General features: G+C 43.6%; 1 protein-coding gene across 1 annotated transcript in view; it reads left to right on the forward strand.

Moving 5' to 3' along the window:
- The window catches only part of LOC124622750 (aminopeptidase N-like), a 270,737-nt gene that overhangs the window by 86,645 nt on the left and 165,406 nt on the right, over positions 1 to 18,686 (forward strand). The window contains exon 4 of the mRNA XM_047148538.1: positions 6,844 to 6,925. Coding sequence (XP_047004494.1) covers positions 6,844 to 6,925 — 82 coding nt within the window. The remainder of the gene's footprint in view (positions 1 to 6,843; positions 6,926 to 18,686) is intronic.

An 18,686-nucleotide genomic window follows, 5' to 3' on the forward strand; every position in this document is an offset into this window, starting at 1 on the left:
ACTCACATGCCCATTGCAGTCTGCAGCATTGGTGGGTTTTGGTCAGTGGAAGCTGACACAATAGCATGCATGTCACCTATGCAGCCCACAGGAGACTCAGACATGTCCACACCCAATGCAGTGCTCCAATGTTATGCCAACACTGTGGACAAAGCTGCTCAGTTCTTCACGGCCAAACGGACAAGATGGCAGTCATCTCACACTGTGGTTAAACTGTGTCATCCAGAACCGTGTCGGCACTGTGTATAGTTCTCTTCTCTCCAATGGTTCCACATACACCTCACTGATGAAGAAGTGTGTCCTGTATGAGCCACAATGTCACAGAATGACAGACCCGCCTCCCGGGTAACAATCATTCTGCCCCATTCGAACGCACTCACATGCCAATAAACATCCTGTGATGTTGATGAAGTATAGTGGCAGTTATTTACACACTTCCACTTCATACGATGGATCTGCACTGACTGAGCGTTGCCTGTCTGACCATACAAAAGAGGCTGCTGTTGGACCTACGTGCATGCCATCTCTGTGCTATTTAAATCACCTAGTATGCTTCCACTGTTCTACACGTCCTCTTATTGTGGCATGTTATTACATATCATTGCTTCTGAATCCTTTAATTTTTATAAACAGTAGTGTATTTTAACAGAAACAAAGACTATTAGGGCAACAACCCAAATACATCTCAAGTATATTATTACTCTTTAACAGGCTATCGGTGATTGCTATTTCCTTATACCTAAACAGGTCCAAAACTTTTGACAGAGTTAAGGTCACTTGGACAAGCAGTTTATACCTTCCAGAACGAAATATTTACTCTACAGCGGAGTGTGCTATGATATGAAACTTTCTGGTAGATAAAAACTGTGTGCTAGACCAAGACTCAAAACTCGGGACCTTTGCATTTCACAAGCAAGTGCTCTGCCGACTGAGCTACCCAAGCACGAGAGCTTCTGTGAAGTGTGGAAGGTAGGAGACGACGTTCCGGCGGAATTGAAGCTGTGAGGATGGGTCGTGAGTCGTGTCCGGGTAGCTCAATTGGTGAGCACTTGCCCACGAAAGGCAAAGGTCCCGAGTTCGAGCCTCGGTCGGGCACACAGCTTTAAACTGCCAGGAAGTTTCAGTTTATACCTTTTGTCTTTGAAGTCAACAGATGCTGAGCTACATTTAAAGTATGTCTTCACTGCTAAATTTCTTTTTTACAGTTATCAATATCCAGGTACTTGCTGATCAGGATTTCAAATATCTAATGTGTTTTTTTTCTGTCACCATCATCATCATCATCATCATCATCAGTTTTCTGACATATGGGCAGTTCATTTGTTATCTCTATTTCTGGCAGTCAATCATTTCCTTCTTAATGCTATTAAAGTGCTCTCCTGTAGCATGCTGTGCACAATGTGAATTCTCTTCCTCTTCCCTATCACGTAATATTGTAAGAGTGTTTTCATAAGCCCCTCCATCTTTCTTAACAAACATCCTATCCAGTATCCTTTACTTCCTTTTGTTGCATTCAATAATTTTCTGCTCAACTACTTTTCTCAGTACATCATTATTTCTCAGTCAATCAATTCAGCTTTTTATGTTTTCTGGCAAGTTTTACCATACTGATCTCTTATTACATATTAAGGCAAAGTATCGGATACATTGTGATATTTTTAAAAATATTTGAAAACAGAAATCCCACTATATATTTGCTTAGCTTTCAGACTGTTCACTCCGAAAAATGCTTCTTTTACAACTTGCATCTTTTTGTCCCGCATTCATTTCTGTTCTCGTATCCTGCAAATGGAACTGATGATTTTGATCATTTTATGAATTAACTTCATCCTCCATTTTGATTAAATACACTATGCATATTTTACAACAATTTATTACTCTTGGCCACATAACATGTGACTTATATATACTGCCGTTCGTTACTTTTACAACTGCATTGATGCAACTCCATGCTTGCAGTGCCACTACTGCACAACCTCTCAACACAGTGAACTTTAAAGATATAAATAACGCATGAAGATAGTAAAATAGAGATACCTGTGAACTAACGCAGAATAATGCTATTTCTTTTAAGTTTTTTGTATACTACACTACTGGCCATTAAAATTGCTACAGCGCGAAGATGACGTGCTACAGAAGCGAAATTTAACCGAAAGGAAGAAGGTGCTGTGATATGCAAATGATTAGGTTTTCAGAGCATTCACACAAGGTTGGCGCCGGTGGCGACACCTACAACGTGCTGACATGAGGAAAGTTTCCAACCGATTTCTCATACAGAAACAGCATATGACCGCCGTTGCCTGGTGAAACGTTGTTGTGATGCTTCGTGTAAGGAGGAGAAATGCGTACCATCACGTTTCCGACTTTGATAAAGGTCGGATTGTAGCCTATCACGATTTCGATTTATCGTATCGCGACATTGCTGCTCGCGTTGGTCGAGATCCAATGACTGTTAGCAGAATATGGAATCGGTGGGTTCAGGAGGGTAATACGGAACACCGTGCTGGATCCCAACGGCCTCGTATCACTGGCAGTCGAGATGACAGGCATCTTATCCGCATGGCTGTAACGGATCGTGCAGCCACGTCTCGATCCCTGAGTCAACAGATGGGGACGTTTGCAAGACAACAACCATCTGCACGAACAGTTCGATGACGTTCGCAACAGCATGGACTATCAGCTCGGAGACCATGGCTGCGGTTACCCTTGACGTTGCATCACAGACAGGAGCGCCTGCGATGGTGTACTCAACGACGAACCTGGGTGCACGAATGGCAAAACGTCATTTTTTCGGATGAATCCAGGTTCTGTTTACAGCATCATGATGGTCGCATCCGTATTTGGCGACATCGCGGTGAACGCACCGTGGAATGGTGTATTCGTCATCGCCATACTGGCGTATCAGCCGGCGTGATGGTATGGGGTGCCATTGGTTACACGTCTCGGTCAGCTCTTATTCGCATTGACGGCACTTTGAACAGTGGACGTTACATTTCAGATGTTTTACGACCCGTGGCTCTACCTTTCATTCGATCCCTGCAAAACCCTACATTTCAGCAGGATAATGCACGACCGCATGTTTCAGGTCCTATACGGGCCTTTCTGGATACAGAAAATGTTCGACTGCTGCCCTGGCCAGCATATTCTCCAGATCTCTCACCAACTGAAAACGTCTGGTCAATGGTGGCCGAGCAACTGGCTCGTCACAATACGCCAGTCACTGCTCTTGATGTACTGTGGCATCATGTTGAAGCTGCATGACCAGCTGTACCTGTACACGCCATCCAAGCTCTGTTTGACTCAATGCCCAGGCGTATCAAGGCCGCTATTACGGCCAGAGGTGGTTGTCCTGGGTACTGATTTCTCAGGATCTATGCACCCAAATTGCGTGAAAATGTAATCACATGTCAGTTCTAGTGTAATGTATTTGTCCAATGAATACCTGTTTATCAACTGCATTTCTTCTTGGTGTAGCAATTTTAATGGGCAGTAGTGTACTTACACTACTTTGAATTTAAAAAAATTCTAAAATTAAATTACTTTTTAGAACATTTTGTTTCCACAATGTGATAAGAATAAATATTTAAATATTTTATGTCATCGCTTTCGAAGTGACAGGAACACATACAGTGAGGTGACGAAAGTCATGGGGTAGTGATATGCACATACAGATGGCGAAAGTATCGTGTTTACAAGGTATAAAAGGGGACTTCGTTGGTGGAGCTGTCATTTGTACTCAGACGACTTATGTGAAAAAGATTCTGACCTGATTATGGTCACACAACAGAAATGGAATAGTAGTTGTAGCCAGATGCATGGGGTAATCCATTTCAGAAATTGTTAGAGAATTCAAAATTGCAAGATCCACTGTGTCAAGAGTGTGTCGAGAATACCAGATTTCAGGCATTACCTCTCACTGTGAGCAAGTGGCCGATGGCCTGCACTTAACAACCGAAAGCAGTGGCATGTGCATTGAGTTGTGAGTGCTAACAGATAAGTAACACTGTGTGAAATTAATGTGGGACATATGATTAACATCTCCGTTAGGGCAGTGCAATGAGATTTGGCATTAATGAGCTATGGCAGCAGGTGACCAATGAGAATGCCTTTGTTAGCAGCATGACATTGCTAGCAAAACCTCTCCTGGGCTCAGGACTATGTCGCTTGTACACAATATGTGGCTAGAAAATCGTGGCCCTATCATACGAGTCCTAATTTCAGCTACTGAGACCTGATGATAGGGTGCGAGTGTAGTGCAGGCCCCACGAATCTGTGGGCCTCCGTTGTCAACAAGGCACTGTGAAAGGTGGTGGTGTCTCCATAATGGTGTGGGCAGTGTTTATGTGGAATGGACTGGGTTATCAGCTCCAACTGACTGATCATTGACTGGAAATAGTTATGCTTGGCTACTGAGAGATTATTTTCAGCCATTCTCAGATGGAATTTTTATATGGACGAGAATGCGCCATGTCACCAGGCCACAGTTGTTCACGATCGGTTTCAAGAACATTCTGGACCATTCAAGTGAATGATTTGGCCACTCAGATCACCCGACATGAATCCCGTTGAACCTTATACGGGACATAATGGAAAAGGCAGTTCGTGCACAAAATCCTGCACCAGCAACGCTTTTGCAATTACGGATGGCTATAGGGGCAGCATGGTTCAGTATTTATGCGGGGGACTTCCAGTGACTTATTGAGTGCACGCCACATCGAGCTGGTGCACTATGCTGAGCAAAAGGAGGTCCGACACGACATTAGGAGGTGTCCTGTGATTTTTGCCACATCAGTGTACAAGGATTATTTAATAAACTGTTGCTTCAGATAGTTAGCTGAACTCTATGAACAAAGGTCACAAAATGAATTGGTAGATACTGCATTGGCAATGTGATGATAAATGAAAGGACCGGTAACCGACAGAACAAAAGTCCTCTAACTCTAAAAGCATTTCAGTTCACACCTTAAAAGCCTCCACCCTTGCTCTTTTTTCCTCATTGTCAGTTTCAGCAGCAAACATGGTACCAAACACTTCACCAGTCTTTTCCTCAAATCTTTGTCCATATTGTTGCAGAAAATTGTCCTTTTCGTGCAAAATACCTCTTTCACCTTTGTGTGACGTCTCGTTTTGTCTCGACTCGATGGTGATGGTCGTCCCAGTCGAGATGACGTGGAACAGCGTCCGTCGATCACGACAACGCCAATCTGTAACTATTATAAAAACAAACTCCTCTCGCAGTTTGGTTATTTTTCAGATACTGTCTCTCAAAACTGATATCAACGTCTCGGTGGAGCAACACGCCGGAGTGTGTGCGTCTCCCTCGCTGGTAGTTTAAACAATCGTGTTTGATGTCTGTCGATCTTCTCCGCTTATAAATATAGCGACTGCACCACTCGATAACGCGATGACTCCCTTGATCTGAAATGATAACCAAAAGTCCTTTGGGTGTTCGCGACAGACTTATCAGTTTACGCGAACTTGCTGACTAAGCTCTCATGCCTGGTTTGAGAATGAGTATTCAAACGTTGAAAATATAATGTCTTGAATCATCAGTCCATCACCCAAGCCGATGTCACATCATGATTTTTGCGAAGATATTGAGTTCTTAATTATTATTCCATCGCCAAGGCGTCGCTACGTCACGTATTCAACAACTACACGACGAAATTCCAGAGATAACGTACCCTTGAGCAATGTTCACATTGCGTCGTATTTCGGTGTAAACTTATTGCTGTTTACAGTTAAATTGTCACTAAATCACTTTTATGTTATCCGAAGAATCAGTTACTTCCACAAATACAAATAAAATAAATGTCCATTAAATGATGCATGCGACACAAAGAATTAAAGTTGAATTAAAGTTAATTGTTCTTCGTAATTATTTGTCCCTACACTGAGCACTTACACCGATTTCTCATTCAGGCAACTGCGTCTGTTAGCACCAGCAATTCTGACTTTGTCGATTGCTTCTGACAACACGGTGCAATTTTAAGTTCTTCGTGAATGCGTTTATCTGTTGCCTACTCAAGTCTAATAATTGAGTTTATGTAGGCGATCAGTCTCTTTCTGTGTCCTTTGATGTTCGTGGCTATTAATTATCAAGAATGCTAATTCCCATCACAAATCAACAATCAATCACACGAGATATTTTTCTGTCACATATATCAACTATCCCCTTATATCTTTCAACGGTAAATATGATTTTACTCCAGTCCGACTTCTGACTAATACTCCCAACCGTAAAACTTTTAAACTTCAGATCGGTTTTAAAACAATCTAGTAGCGTTTAATACGCGTACTACTATTGCAAGAGTACAAGAGAGAAATGAAGTTAACATCTCCATTGCCGAGTTACATTGTATTCACAGCGAACTTAAAGCTCGATGCGGCTACAACTCTCTTCTAGGATAAATGTTATCTTTGGTCAATTTATGGTCTGGGTTTTAACTTTCGTAAATAATCATTTGTTTGAATTCTTTCTTTAAAGTTTCTGTTTCGTATTATATGGCACTCTTTCATTCAATCCTTTCTTTGTGATAAGCATTAGTATCTAAATAACATTCTTGTTAATCAAACAGTCAAGAGTGTAAATTTTGTTGTCAGTAGCTGTCATCACTGTCAGGATGACTGATTTTTCTATTTCTTTTTGCAAAAAAAGGGTGTTCATTATGGGTTCTATAATTGGGGTGTTACAATTGAAACGGTGGTTGTAACTTCTGTGCTGCACTTTGTCACTTTTTGCCCTACATGGTGCTTAAGTTTGATTTATCCAATTCAATATACTCTTGTTTTCCCGTTACAGCAAATACACTGTACACCATGCTAATCTCGTGTATGTTTCAGGTGGTTCAATCCTGCGTATGTTCAGCAACTGGCTGGGTGAAGATCAGTTCAACAATGCACTGAACACATACCTCCTAAATAGGTAAGTCAATATCTCTGCGGATTGTCTCCGTAGTCAAACCTCGAACATACGCTATCTGAGGAAAAGTATTGAGACAGCTATTAGTGGACGTTAACGTGTGTTTTGCCCACCCTTTGCCTCTAAAGTGGTTTGAACTTTGCTGGGAACACTTTCATTGAAGTGTCTGAACGTCTGGTGAGTAATAGCAGCGTCATACGTGACAGCAGAGAAGGTAGTGATGTCGGACGGTGGTGTCTGGAGTGAAGTCGATGCTCTGACTCATCCCACAATGTTCCATTGGGCTCACAATGGTGCTCTGGGAAGGCCAGTCCATTTCAGGTATGTTATCGTCCACACAGGCACTGCTCTATGAGAGGGGGCATTGTCATGCTGCCACAATCAGTCACTGTATTTGAACTATTCCTTCACTGTACGCAGTACACAAAGCTTTGGAATGGGTTCATCTTCTTGTGCATTTAGCCTTTTATTAAGTTTAGTAAGGGAATCGCACCACAACCACGATTAGCACCCCTATATTGCAACATCGTCTCCTCTGAACTCAACTGTCGACAGTACGCCTGATGGAAGGTAATGACCTTCACACATTCCCCAAACCCTACTCTTCCATCAAGCTGCCACAGGATACAGCGTGATCCATTACTCTCAGTCATTCATTTCCAGTCATCCATTGTCCGGTGGTGTCGCCCTTTACTCCACCTCAGGCTTCGTGTGGCACTGACGACAGAAATGTGTGGCTTATGAGGAGCTGCCTGGCCTTTGTAACCCATTCCTTTTAACTCCATATACATAGCTGGACTGCTGGTAGTACTTTGAAACTCACAAGTGATTCCTTCTACTGATTTCAAGCGCTCACATACACTCACTGTCCTGAATGCTCGACGACCCCTGTCCATCAGTACACGAGGCCTGCCTAATCTCAGTTTAGCCACGGTTGTTCCTTTGCAGGTCCACTTTATCGTCACATCACCAACTTACGACAGCTTTAAAAGGATTGAATTTGCCTGGTCGATTTGTTACTCAGGTGATGTCATAGACTAGTCCGTGTACAAAGTCGCGTCAAGACTAGTCCGTGGACAAAGCCGCTGTGCTATCCTGACTGGCCCGTTCTGCTTCTACTCCTTCTCTATTGAGAACATATGCCGCCATTGATGCAAGGTTGTTTGGGCACTAAACTGCCTGATCTGAAACAGAAGTACAAGCCTTAGGGCTAAGCCTTCTACATTAGTGGTGTGTGAATTATAAAATGAACTATGGCTTATGTGGCTGTCTTGTTGGTTTCTGCATTTTTGATAATAACTTGGCATTTTGGTATGACTAATAAGTAGACATAAAATTTATCTTATACAGAGAAGATATTTTTGTCATGTTACGTTTTACAACTTTTTTTGTTTTGTTGAGAATACATCCTTTTATACTGATGGATTGACCTCTCTTGACATCTGGTCGTCAGTGCCCTGTTACGTAGGGTAGGCTGGATACTTTGGTCAGGTAGTCTATATTCCACCCACAACATCGGCTCCTTTGTCGAATTTCACGCAGTTCCCTCTCTAAGACGTGGTTTGAATAACAGTGGCAGACAGTCAGTAGCTTCTTGCCAGTTGTTGAAATCAATTGTTGGAATTCGTGGTGGATGTTTTTAGAGTCACAGTCGAGTTCTAATTTATTGCCGTGGCAGATGCGAACAGTCGTAGTTCACTATTGAAGAGCACTTAGTGGCAACTGTGAGAGTGTTCGAATGACAACAGACAGGGCAGAAAACGAGACAGAGGAGCTGAGGAAACATTTCACACCATAACCCCAAACATGCTGAAAAATATCTCAAAAAGACTGTGGACATGTAAGTAAATATCTTTACAATATGATGGGGAATATGCCACTATACTGGACGCCCTGTCCACCCTGTACTTGAAGTTGTGTGTGTGTGTGTGTGTGTGTGTGTGTGTGTGTGTGTGTGTGAGTGTGTGTGTGTGTGTGTGTCCTCCCCTGGATCGATTTCAACTAAATTTGGCACAGAAACAGGCCTCATGAGTATCAGAACTGTGGGGTGGGGTTTATAACCTCTTAGCTCCAATAGGAGCAGAGATATGGCTAAAACATGGTTTTTTCCAGCCTCTGGCATATAGACTGCAACGTGGGCACGATATCGACCAGCCAAATAAACCGTCTTGCAGGGGGACATAAATGTCAGGAGTAAAATCTGCTTTCTGCGCCTCAACGTGTAGGCTTCCCTGCACGACAGGCATATTGTGGGGGTAGTATCAGCCTCCTTTGTTAAACTGTATTGCAGGGGTTATGGGAGTGAATGAACATCGCCGGAAACAGGTTTAGGTGGATAGAGGAGGGGACTGACAGTGAGAGGGAGGAGGGGATGGACAAAGTGAGAGGGAGGAGGGGGAGATGCGTGAGGCAGGTGGGAGGTAAGAGGAACAGAAGCCAGGTGGAAAAGGATTAAGCAGAGACAAGAAAGGAAAGAGGGAGGGCAGGATGATATGGTCATAGGGGTAGAGGAGGAGGAGGAGGAGGAAGGTATTGTCAGAGAGAGAGAGAGAGGGTGGAGGAAATGGGCAAAGAGAGCGGTAGGAGGAGATGGAGAGGCGGAGAGAATGGAGAGGAGGAGATAGACGGACAGACAGATGTGGGTGGATGAGGTGGACAGACGGAGGAAATGGTGGTCATGGAGAGGGGGAGAGGAGGTGTGTTTAGTACAGGGTGGCGCACGAAATGTGTTACCATTTTGTTTTTGAATATAAACTTTATTGTCAATACAATCTGAAAGGAACATGTACTAAAATGAAGAGCTGTCCATGGAAATTTGTTCTAACTCAGCGCACCCTCAATATGTCCACCATTTCGTTTCCTAACTTCCTTCAAACGAACACTGAAGTTAGTGATTACCCTACACCACATGTCTTCCGTAATTTCACTGCAAGCTTGAAGAATAAGTCTTCTGAGCTCCATTAAACCACGTGGACGTTTCGGGAAAATATTTTCCTTTAGGAAACCCCAAAGAAAAAAGTCACATGGATTGAGGTCTGGACTATTGGGGGGCCAATTTTGTCCATCATTGAAGCGACCTGGAAACCTGAGTGAAATGATTCGCATATGGAAATGCTCGTGTAAAAACTCCAACACAGTGTTTGCAGTATGTGGCCTTGCTCCATCTTGCATGAACCACTGCGTGTTGGAGGGCAAGGCAGTAGCAAGCAGCTGTGGAATGAAGCTATTGCGAAGCATGCTCAAATAATGCTCGCTGTTCACAATTTCTTCACAGAAAAAGGGTCCATTAAGTCCGTGACTGGAAATTGCTGCCCACGCTGTAATCCTCGGAGCACAATGTTGTCATTTGTGAATCACTTGTGGGTTATTAGTGGCCCAAAAGCGTACCTTTTGTTTGTTAACCACACCGTCTAAATGAAAATGCGCCTCATGTGAAAACTAAATGTTGTTGAGAGTTTCTTCTGTATCCTCCGCCCACTGAGCAAACAGTAGTCTCTGCTGCTTGTGTTCTCCAGTGAGCTTCTGTGCACAAGTCATCTTGTATGGGTACATATGGAGGTCACTTTTAAGAATGCGTTGAACGGAGCGTCTGGATATTCCCAGGTGCACTGCTGCCTTTCTACAAGATTTCCCGGGACTTCTCTGTACAGCAACTCGTACCGCTTCAGTATTCTTCGGCGAACAAACAGGCTTAGGCCAAGGTCGCTTCGCTTCCAATACTGTTCCTTCCTGTACAAATTTATCGTACAATCTGTGGATGGTCTTCTTGCAAGGGACCCATCATGTGTTAAACTGTTGTCAAAAACACCTCTGAGTCACAACAAGGATTTTCGTTTCATGAAAAAGTAACGCAATTGCCGACTGTTGCTGTGTCGTCAGTCTCCCATTGTTAGCCATTGCTGCTTACTGGTCTCCTAGCGGCAGTATCGTGAATTACACGTCATTTCGTAACTCATTTGTTTTTCCAAGCTCTGCTGGTACTGCTGTAGAGATCCCAGCGGGATATCTAATGTGCGTCGTAAATTGTGAAAAAAGCAATTGGTTACACATTTCGTGCGCCACCCTGTACGTGTCTCAAAACCATACACAGGCACAGCCACAGGAAAAAGGTTGGTAATCAACAAAGCAGAAATTCTGTCTGCAGAGCTATGAACATAGTTTATTGTCTTATTATCCAAAGAGTTACAGCAAAAAGATACAATTTTTTAAACGGAACAATAGTTGTTTCTATCATGCACTGGAATCAGTAACACCAGCTGTTTATACTTCAATTTAAATTACATTCCTATCACTTTTAGTTTGGGAGCTACAAACCTTCAAAATTTCAGGGGCAGATACCACACGCAGTACATAATACATGGCTGTGTGGTGGGTGATGGATGTTCTGGCGGTGGGAAGTTGATTTAAATGAGATGTTCAAATTTGTGTCCATGTTCCTGAATGCACAATGCAATGCACCTTCTAAAGGATCTGCGGGCGAGATGTAACATGGCCGGTGTCACGGAGCAACATGCATCCTCGATTCGCCATTTTAGATCATCTGGGGATGTGGGCACACTGACATTAACACGATCCATTAGATATCCCCGCAAAAAGAAATCTAATGGTGTTAAACCGGGTGACCTTGCGGGTCATGAGAGGGACCATGGCGCACCAACCACCTTCCTGCAAACCTGATGTTTAGTTCTTCCACAACAGCACGCGCATAATGGGCTGGGTGACCATCATGCTGCATCCACATATGGACTCTCCTGTGTAGAATCACATGTTCAAGCAGACCACCATAACTGTCGACTATAAACGCGTGATATAACTCACCTGTCAGTGTACCTGGGAAGTAGTGTGGACCAATGATTTCATACCCAAGGATTCCACACCATACATTAATAGACCACCTACGTTGACCGTCGACAGGTCATACCCACTAAGGACTGTCTGTGGCCCAGTAGTGCACATTATAGCGATTCACTGCACCATAATTTGTGAGTGTGGACTCATCAGAGAACATAACAAATTGTAAAGACTTCAGCGTTAAATTACACATGGCCCATTCACAGAATGTAACTCTCACAGGGAAATTGTTCCCATGCAGCTCCTGGGTCAGAGACAGGCAGTATGGATGAAACCTGTGGCCATGAACTATACACCACACAGATGTCAGACTGACACCAGCGACTGCAGCAATGGCTCGTAAGCTGACATGAGGATCTTGTTGTACTGCAGCTAAAACAAACACCTCCGTCTCCTCACTTCTTGCAATTCTTCATCTGTTACTGTGGCGCGTTACCAAGCTGCCTGTTTCCCGTAGTCATTGTTTGGCATGTAAGAACGTAATGGCTGCCGGAGCTCTTTGCCTGGGATATCTCATGGTGTATGCCATGGCTGCTTCAGTAGCAACGTGTCGGCACTCACAAAGCATCAGCAAAATGTTAATGTACTTGTTGTTCATGTGTACCATCTTCATTTGATGTCAGTAACTGTACTATATTGAGCCCTGTTTGTTTGCGTGGCTTGAACTGTCAGGTATAAGACTGTGTGCGGCGACAGTCGTAAGTCTAACAGTGTATTGAGGAAGCTTCTCGCTCTGTGGCTCCAGTGACGTTACAACTCGGCCGCACCACATTTAGAAGGTGCATTGCACTATGCGCAGCTTGTGTGGTACAAGTATCTGCCCCTGAAATTTGAAGGGTTGTAGCTCCCAAACTAAAAGTGATAGGAATGTAATTTAAATTGATGTATACACAGCTGGTGTTACTGATTCCAGTGCATGATAGAAACAACTATTGTTCCAGTTAAAAAATTGAATCTTTTTGCTGTAACTCTTTGGATAATAACACAGTAAACTATGTTCATAGCTCTGCAGACAGTGTAACGTTTCTTATGGTGACCTACTACAATAAATATTTCCGTTGCCTTTTACTTCGCAACTTACAGAGACAAACACATTTAGCGAAACACCCTAATATATATATATATATAGATACAAACCAATTTCAAGCTTTCGCAACCCAAGGTTGCTTCATCAGGAAAGAGTGAAGGAGAGGGAAAGACGAAAGGATGTGGGTCTTAAGGGAGAGGGTAAGGAGTCATTCCAATCCCGGGAGCGGAAAGACTTACCTTAGGTGCAAAAAAGGACAGCTATATACTCGCACACACACACACACATATCCATCCGCACATATACAGACACAGGCAGACATATGTAAATGCAAAAAGGTTGGGCAGAGATGTCAGTCGAGGCAGAAGTACAGAGGCAAAGATATTGTTGAATGACAGGTGAGGTACGAGCAGCGGCAACTTGAAATTAGCGGAGGTTGAGGCCTGGTGGGTAATGGGAAGAGAGAATATATTGAAGGGCAAGTTCCCATCTCTGGAGTTCTGATAGGTTGGTATCAGTGGGAAGTATTCAGATGACCCAGACGGTGTAACGCTGTGCCAAGATGTGCTGGCCGTGCACCAAGGCATGTTTAGCCACAGGGTGATCCTCATTACCAACAAACACTGTCTGCCTGTGTCCGTTCATGTGAATGGACAGTTTGTTGCTGGTCATTCCCACATAGAAGGCTTCACAGTGTAGGCATGTCAGTTGGTAAATCACGTGGGTGCTTTCACACGTGACTCTGCCTTTGGTTGTGTACACCTTCTGGGTTACAGGACTGGAGTAGGTGGTGGTGGGAGGGTCCATGGGACAGGTTTTACACTGGGGGCGGCTACAAGGGAGGAGCCAGAGGGTAGGGAAGCTGGTTTGGGGATTTCATAGGGATGAACCAAGAGGTTATGAAGGTTAGGTGGACGGCGGAAAGAAACTCTTGGTGGAGTGGGGAGGATTTCATGAAGGATGTATCTCATTTCAGGGCAGGCTTTGAGGAAGTCGTATCCCTGCTGGAGAGCCACATTGAGAGTCTGATCCAGTCCCAGAAAGTATCCTGTCACAAGTGGGACACTTTTGGGGTTCTTTTCTGTGGGAGGTTCTGGGTTTGGGGGGATGAGGATGTGGCTCTAGCTATTTGCTTCTGTACCAGGTCAGGAGGGTGGTTGTGGGATGCGAAAGCTGTTTTCAGGTTATTGGTGAAAAATGAAATGTCGTGTGGCTAGGGCTTCCCGTCGGGTAGACCGCTCGCCTGGTGTACGTCTTTCGATTTGACGCCACTTCGGCGACCTGCGCGTCAATGGAGCTGAAATGATGATGATTAGGACAACACAACACCCAGTCCCTGAGCGGAGAAAATCTCGGACCCAGCCGCGAATCGAACCCGGGCCCTTAGGATTGACAGTCTGTCACGCTGAGCACTCAGCTACCGGGGGCCGATTAGGTTATTGGTGTAATGGTTCAGGGATTCAGGACTGGAGGAGATTCATTTGCCACGAAGACCTAAGCTGTAGGGAAGCGACCGTTTGATATGGAATGGGTGGCAGCTGTCAAAATGGAGGTACTGTTGCTTGTTGATGGGTTTGATGTGGATGGATGTGTGAAGCTGGCCATTGGACAGATGCAGATCAACATCGAGGAAAGTGGCATGGGATTTGGAGTAGGACCAGATGAATCTGGTGGAACCAAAGGAGTTGAGATTGGAGAGGAAATTCTGGAGTTCTTCTATACTGTGAGTCCAGATCATGAAGATGTCATCAATAAATCTGTACCAAACTTTGGGTTGGCAGGCTTTGGTAACCAAGAAGGCTTCCTCTAAGCAACCCATAAATAGGTTGGCGTACAAGGGGGCCATCCTGGTACCCATGGCTGTTCCCTTTAATTGTTGGTATGTCTGGCCTTCAAAAGTGAAGAAGTTGTGGGTTAGGATGACGCTGGCTAAGGTAATGAGAAAACAGGTTTTAGGTAGGGTAGGAGGTGATCGGCGTGAAAGGAAGTGCTCCATCGCAGCGAGGCCCTGGACGTGCGGGATATTTGTGTATAAGTAAGTGGCATCAATGGTTACAAGGATGGTTTCCGGGGGTAACAGATTGGGTAAGGATTCCAGGCATTCGAGAAAGTGGTTGGTGTCTTTGATGAAGGATGGGAGACTGCATGAATAGGTTGAAGGTGTTGAACTACATAGGCAGAGATACATTCTGTGTGGGTTTGGTAACCAGCTACAATGGGGTGGCCGGGATGATTGGGTTTGTGAACATTAGGAAGTAGGTAGATGGTAGGGGTGCGGGGTGTCGGTGGGGTCAGGAGGTTGATGGAGTCAGGTGAAAGGTTTTGTAGGGGGGCTAAAGTTCTGAGGATTCCTTGAAACTCCACCTGGACATCAGGAATGGGATTACCTTGGCAAACTTTGTATGTAGTGTTGTCTGAAAGCTGATGCAGTTCCTCAGACACATACTCCCAATGATCAAGTGCCACAGTCGTGGAACCCTTGTCAGCCAGAAGAATGATGATGGCTCGGTCAGCCTTCAGATCACAGATGGAGTGGGCTTCAGTTGTGGTGATGCTGGGAGTAGGATTAAGGTTTTTCCCACACCACCAATCATATTTTAGCCGCTTCTCACAGGTTTTAACATCATTATTTCTTTGTCAGACAATTGTTAGTCTCATTTTCATAATCTGCCACCACAAAACCATATCCAAGCCATTTCCCTGGAAATGTTTTGTCCAGATACTGTTGCACATTAATTCCAGAGTCTGGAGGTGCACCATCATATTGGAATAAAATCCTCTGCCGAACATGTAGTGGAATGTCTTCCACTGCATCAGGCAGATAGATTGAGAGGAATGCATGATACCTTCATGCAGTCAACCAGTCAGTCAAGATGTAGGGGCCCAAATACTTGTCACCCAATATTCCGGCCCAGATGATGATAATGATGATGATGATGTTTGGTTTGTGAGGCACTCAGCTGCGCAGTTATCAGTGCCCATACAAATTCCTAACATTTGCTCAGTACAGTCTTGTCACTTTCATGAATGATGATGAAATGATGAGGACAACACCAAAACCCAGTCATCTCGAGGCAGGTGAAAATTCCTGACCCTGCTGGGAATCAAACCCAAACCTCATGTTTGAGAACCGAGAACGCGACCTCAAGACCACGGGCTGTGGACTTTTGGCCCAGATGTTGATACCAAAGCAATCTTGATATCCCCAGTCATGGGTGATGTGTGAGCTAACCTCACACGAATGGTGTGCATTGTGCATATTGAAGACACCCTCAGGAGTGAATGCAGCTTCATCTGACCACATTATGGTGTTCACAATGTCATCATTGGCTTCCTATTTTTGTTGGAACCATTCACAGAATTGTGTCCGCTGATGGCGATCTGCAGAATGCAGGTGTTGCATGAAAGCATGATGATAAGGGTGCAGCTCATGCTCATGTAGCATGTTAATGGCCATGCCTTGCAAGACATGCAGTTGCATTGCTACACTAGTGTACTTCGCTAAGGTTCTTGGTGTATGACCTCCAGAATAGCTTCCTTAGTACCTGGAGTATGGTGAGTCTATGGATGACCACTGTCACACAGTGGTGGAAGGAGAGAACTTGACTCCTTCAGGCTCAGCTCCAAACAACAAAACACATTTTTATCTGGATGGTGTTGACAAGGATATCTAGCAGCAAATTCACAAGTGGTAACACCAGCCCGGTTATCAGATGCATATCCACATATTCTTCGGTTGTGTATGCTGTACTTCTGCCACACTGGTTTAGAGGTTTACAATGAGAAAATTCGATATGTGTACACATATATATTGGAGTCTGTCATGGTTGTGTTTCTCCACTCACAACAAGTCCCGGTCTGGTGGACAGTGTACAGCATAAACATGCCATCAGCCCTGCACACTGTTCCACCTAAGATGCATTACTCTCCAGACAGATATTGCTCTGCATGATTCATCCCAACAATGCTAACTGTGAAATGTTCAGTTTCAAATTACACTGTTTCCCTAATGGTAATACACGTGATGTTTCCACAATCCCATCAATAGAATAACGATGATAATAGTAATAATAATAATAATAATAATAATAATAATAATAATAAACCCCGTGGAGGCCCCAGAAAAGAATAGGCCTCTGGTATGTTCTGTCAGTCGTAAAAGGCGACAAAAAGAACAAACCACTAATAGGGCTAACCCCACATTTAGTGTGCCTAGTTGGTTCAGGACAGAACTAATGAAGCCTTGGTCAAGCACTGTCATGGACGGGGATGATGCTTGAACCCTATGCCCGTCCACAATGGTAATGACACTGCTAGCCACACGGAAAATGATTTAAATCCAAATAGAGGTGTTTTGCAGCATATGCTTCCTGCAACCACACTAGAAGGAAAACAAAGACAGAGGATGAGATGGTCAGATGAAGTTATCTGACACCTCATGTTCTGTTATTACCAAGCAACAAACTTAGGAACCAACACAACTGGATACAGATCACAAGTATACACAACATTTATTATGAGATACCCAGAATTAAAATTTTTAACAGAACAACGACTAGCTGATCAGATTCGTGTAATAATAAAAAATGACCGGATACCCCAGTCAGAATTAGAAAACATCAAACAACAAGTACAACAAATACTGGAACAAAATAATGTGCAATCAGAAGAAGAAGAAAATACAGTAATAGACTCAAACATCCCAGAGCAAACAAACAAAGAACAACACGCATCAATTAAACAATCAGAGGAAAATGAAGTCTTAAGACAACCACCAGAACAAGTACAAATAGAACATGAAGTGACACACATGTTAGATATAGAAGAAAAATTTCAGCTGACGTATATAGAATACAAAGACACAAATATAGACATTAGACCATTCTTGCATAGACCACCAAATAACCCACAAGTCGAAACAATAATAACAACTATCAACACAATCGTACACAACAAAATAAATGAAAATACAACTATGGAAGAGTTTCAACTACTGGTTTATATAGGAGCACTCACTACACTAAATATACACACTAGGAAGAGATCACAACCAACCAACACACAGAAGAAACCCACAAAACCAGCATGGCAACACAGGCTACAGATCAGAATAGAAAAACTGAGAAAAGACATCGGACAGCTAACACAATTTATAAGAAATGAAATATCAGACAAAACATGAAAAAGGTTAGGTAAAATCTCACAACAAGAAGTGATACAGCAATTAGATGAAAAGAAGCAGAAATTACAAGCATTGGCCAAACGACTTAGAAGATACAAAAAAATTTAAAATAGAAGGAAACAAAACCAAACATTCAACACAAACCAAAAGAAATTTTACCAGACAATAGATAACACACACATTAAAATAGACAATCCACCAAACATAACAGACATGGATCACTTCTGGATCAACATATGGTCAAACCTGGTACAACATAACAGGCATACACGGTGGATACCAGCAGAAACAGACACATACAAGATGATACCACAAATGCCTGAAGTGATAATTTTGCAACATGAAGACACCCAAGCAATTAATTCTACGCACAATTGGAAAGCCCCTGTTAAGATAAAATACACTCCTGGAAATTGAAATAAGAACACCGTGAATTCATTGTCCCAGGAAGGGGAAACTTTATTGACACATTCCTAGGGTCAGATACATCACATGATCACACTGACAGAACCACAGGCACATAGACACAGGCAACAGAGCATGCACAATGTTGGCACTAGTACAGTGTATATCCACCTTTCGCAGCAATGCAGGCTGCTATTCTCCCATGGAGACGATCGTAGAGATGCTGGATGTAGTCCTGTGGAACGGCTTGCCATGCCATTTCCACCTGGCGCCTCAGTTGGACCAGCGTTCGTGCTGGA

This window comes from Schistocerca americana, chromosome 7 (genome assembly GCF_021461395.2).
Source record: "Schistocerca americana isolate TAMUIC-IGC-003095 chromosome 7, iqSchAmer2.1, whole genome shotgun sequence".
In the NCBI taxonomy this organism is placed as follows: Eukaryota; Metazoa; Arthropoda; class Insecta; order Orthoptera; family Acrididae; genus Schistocerca; species Schistocerca americana.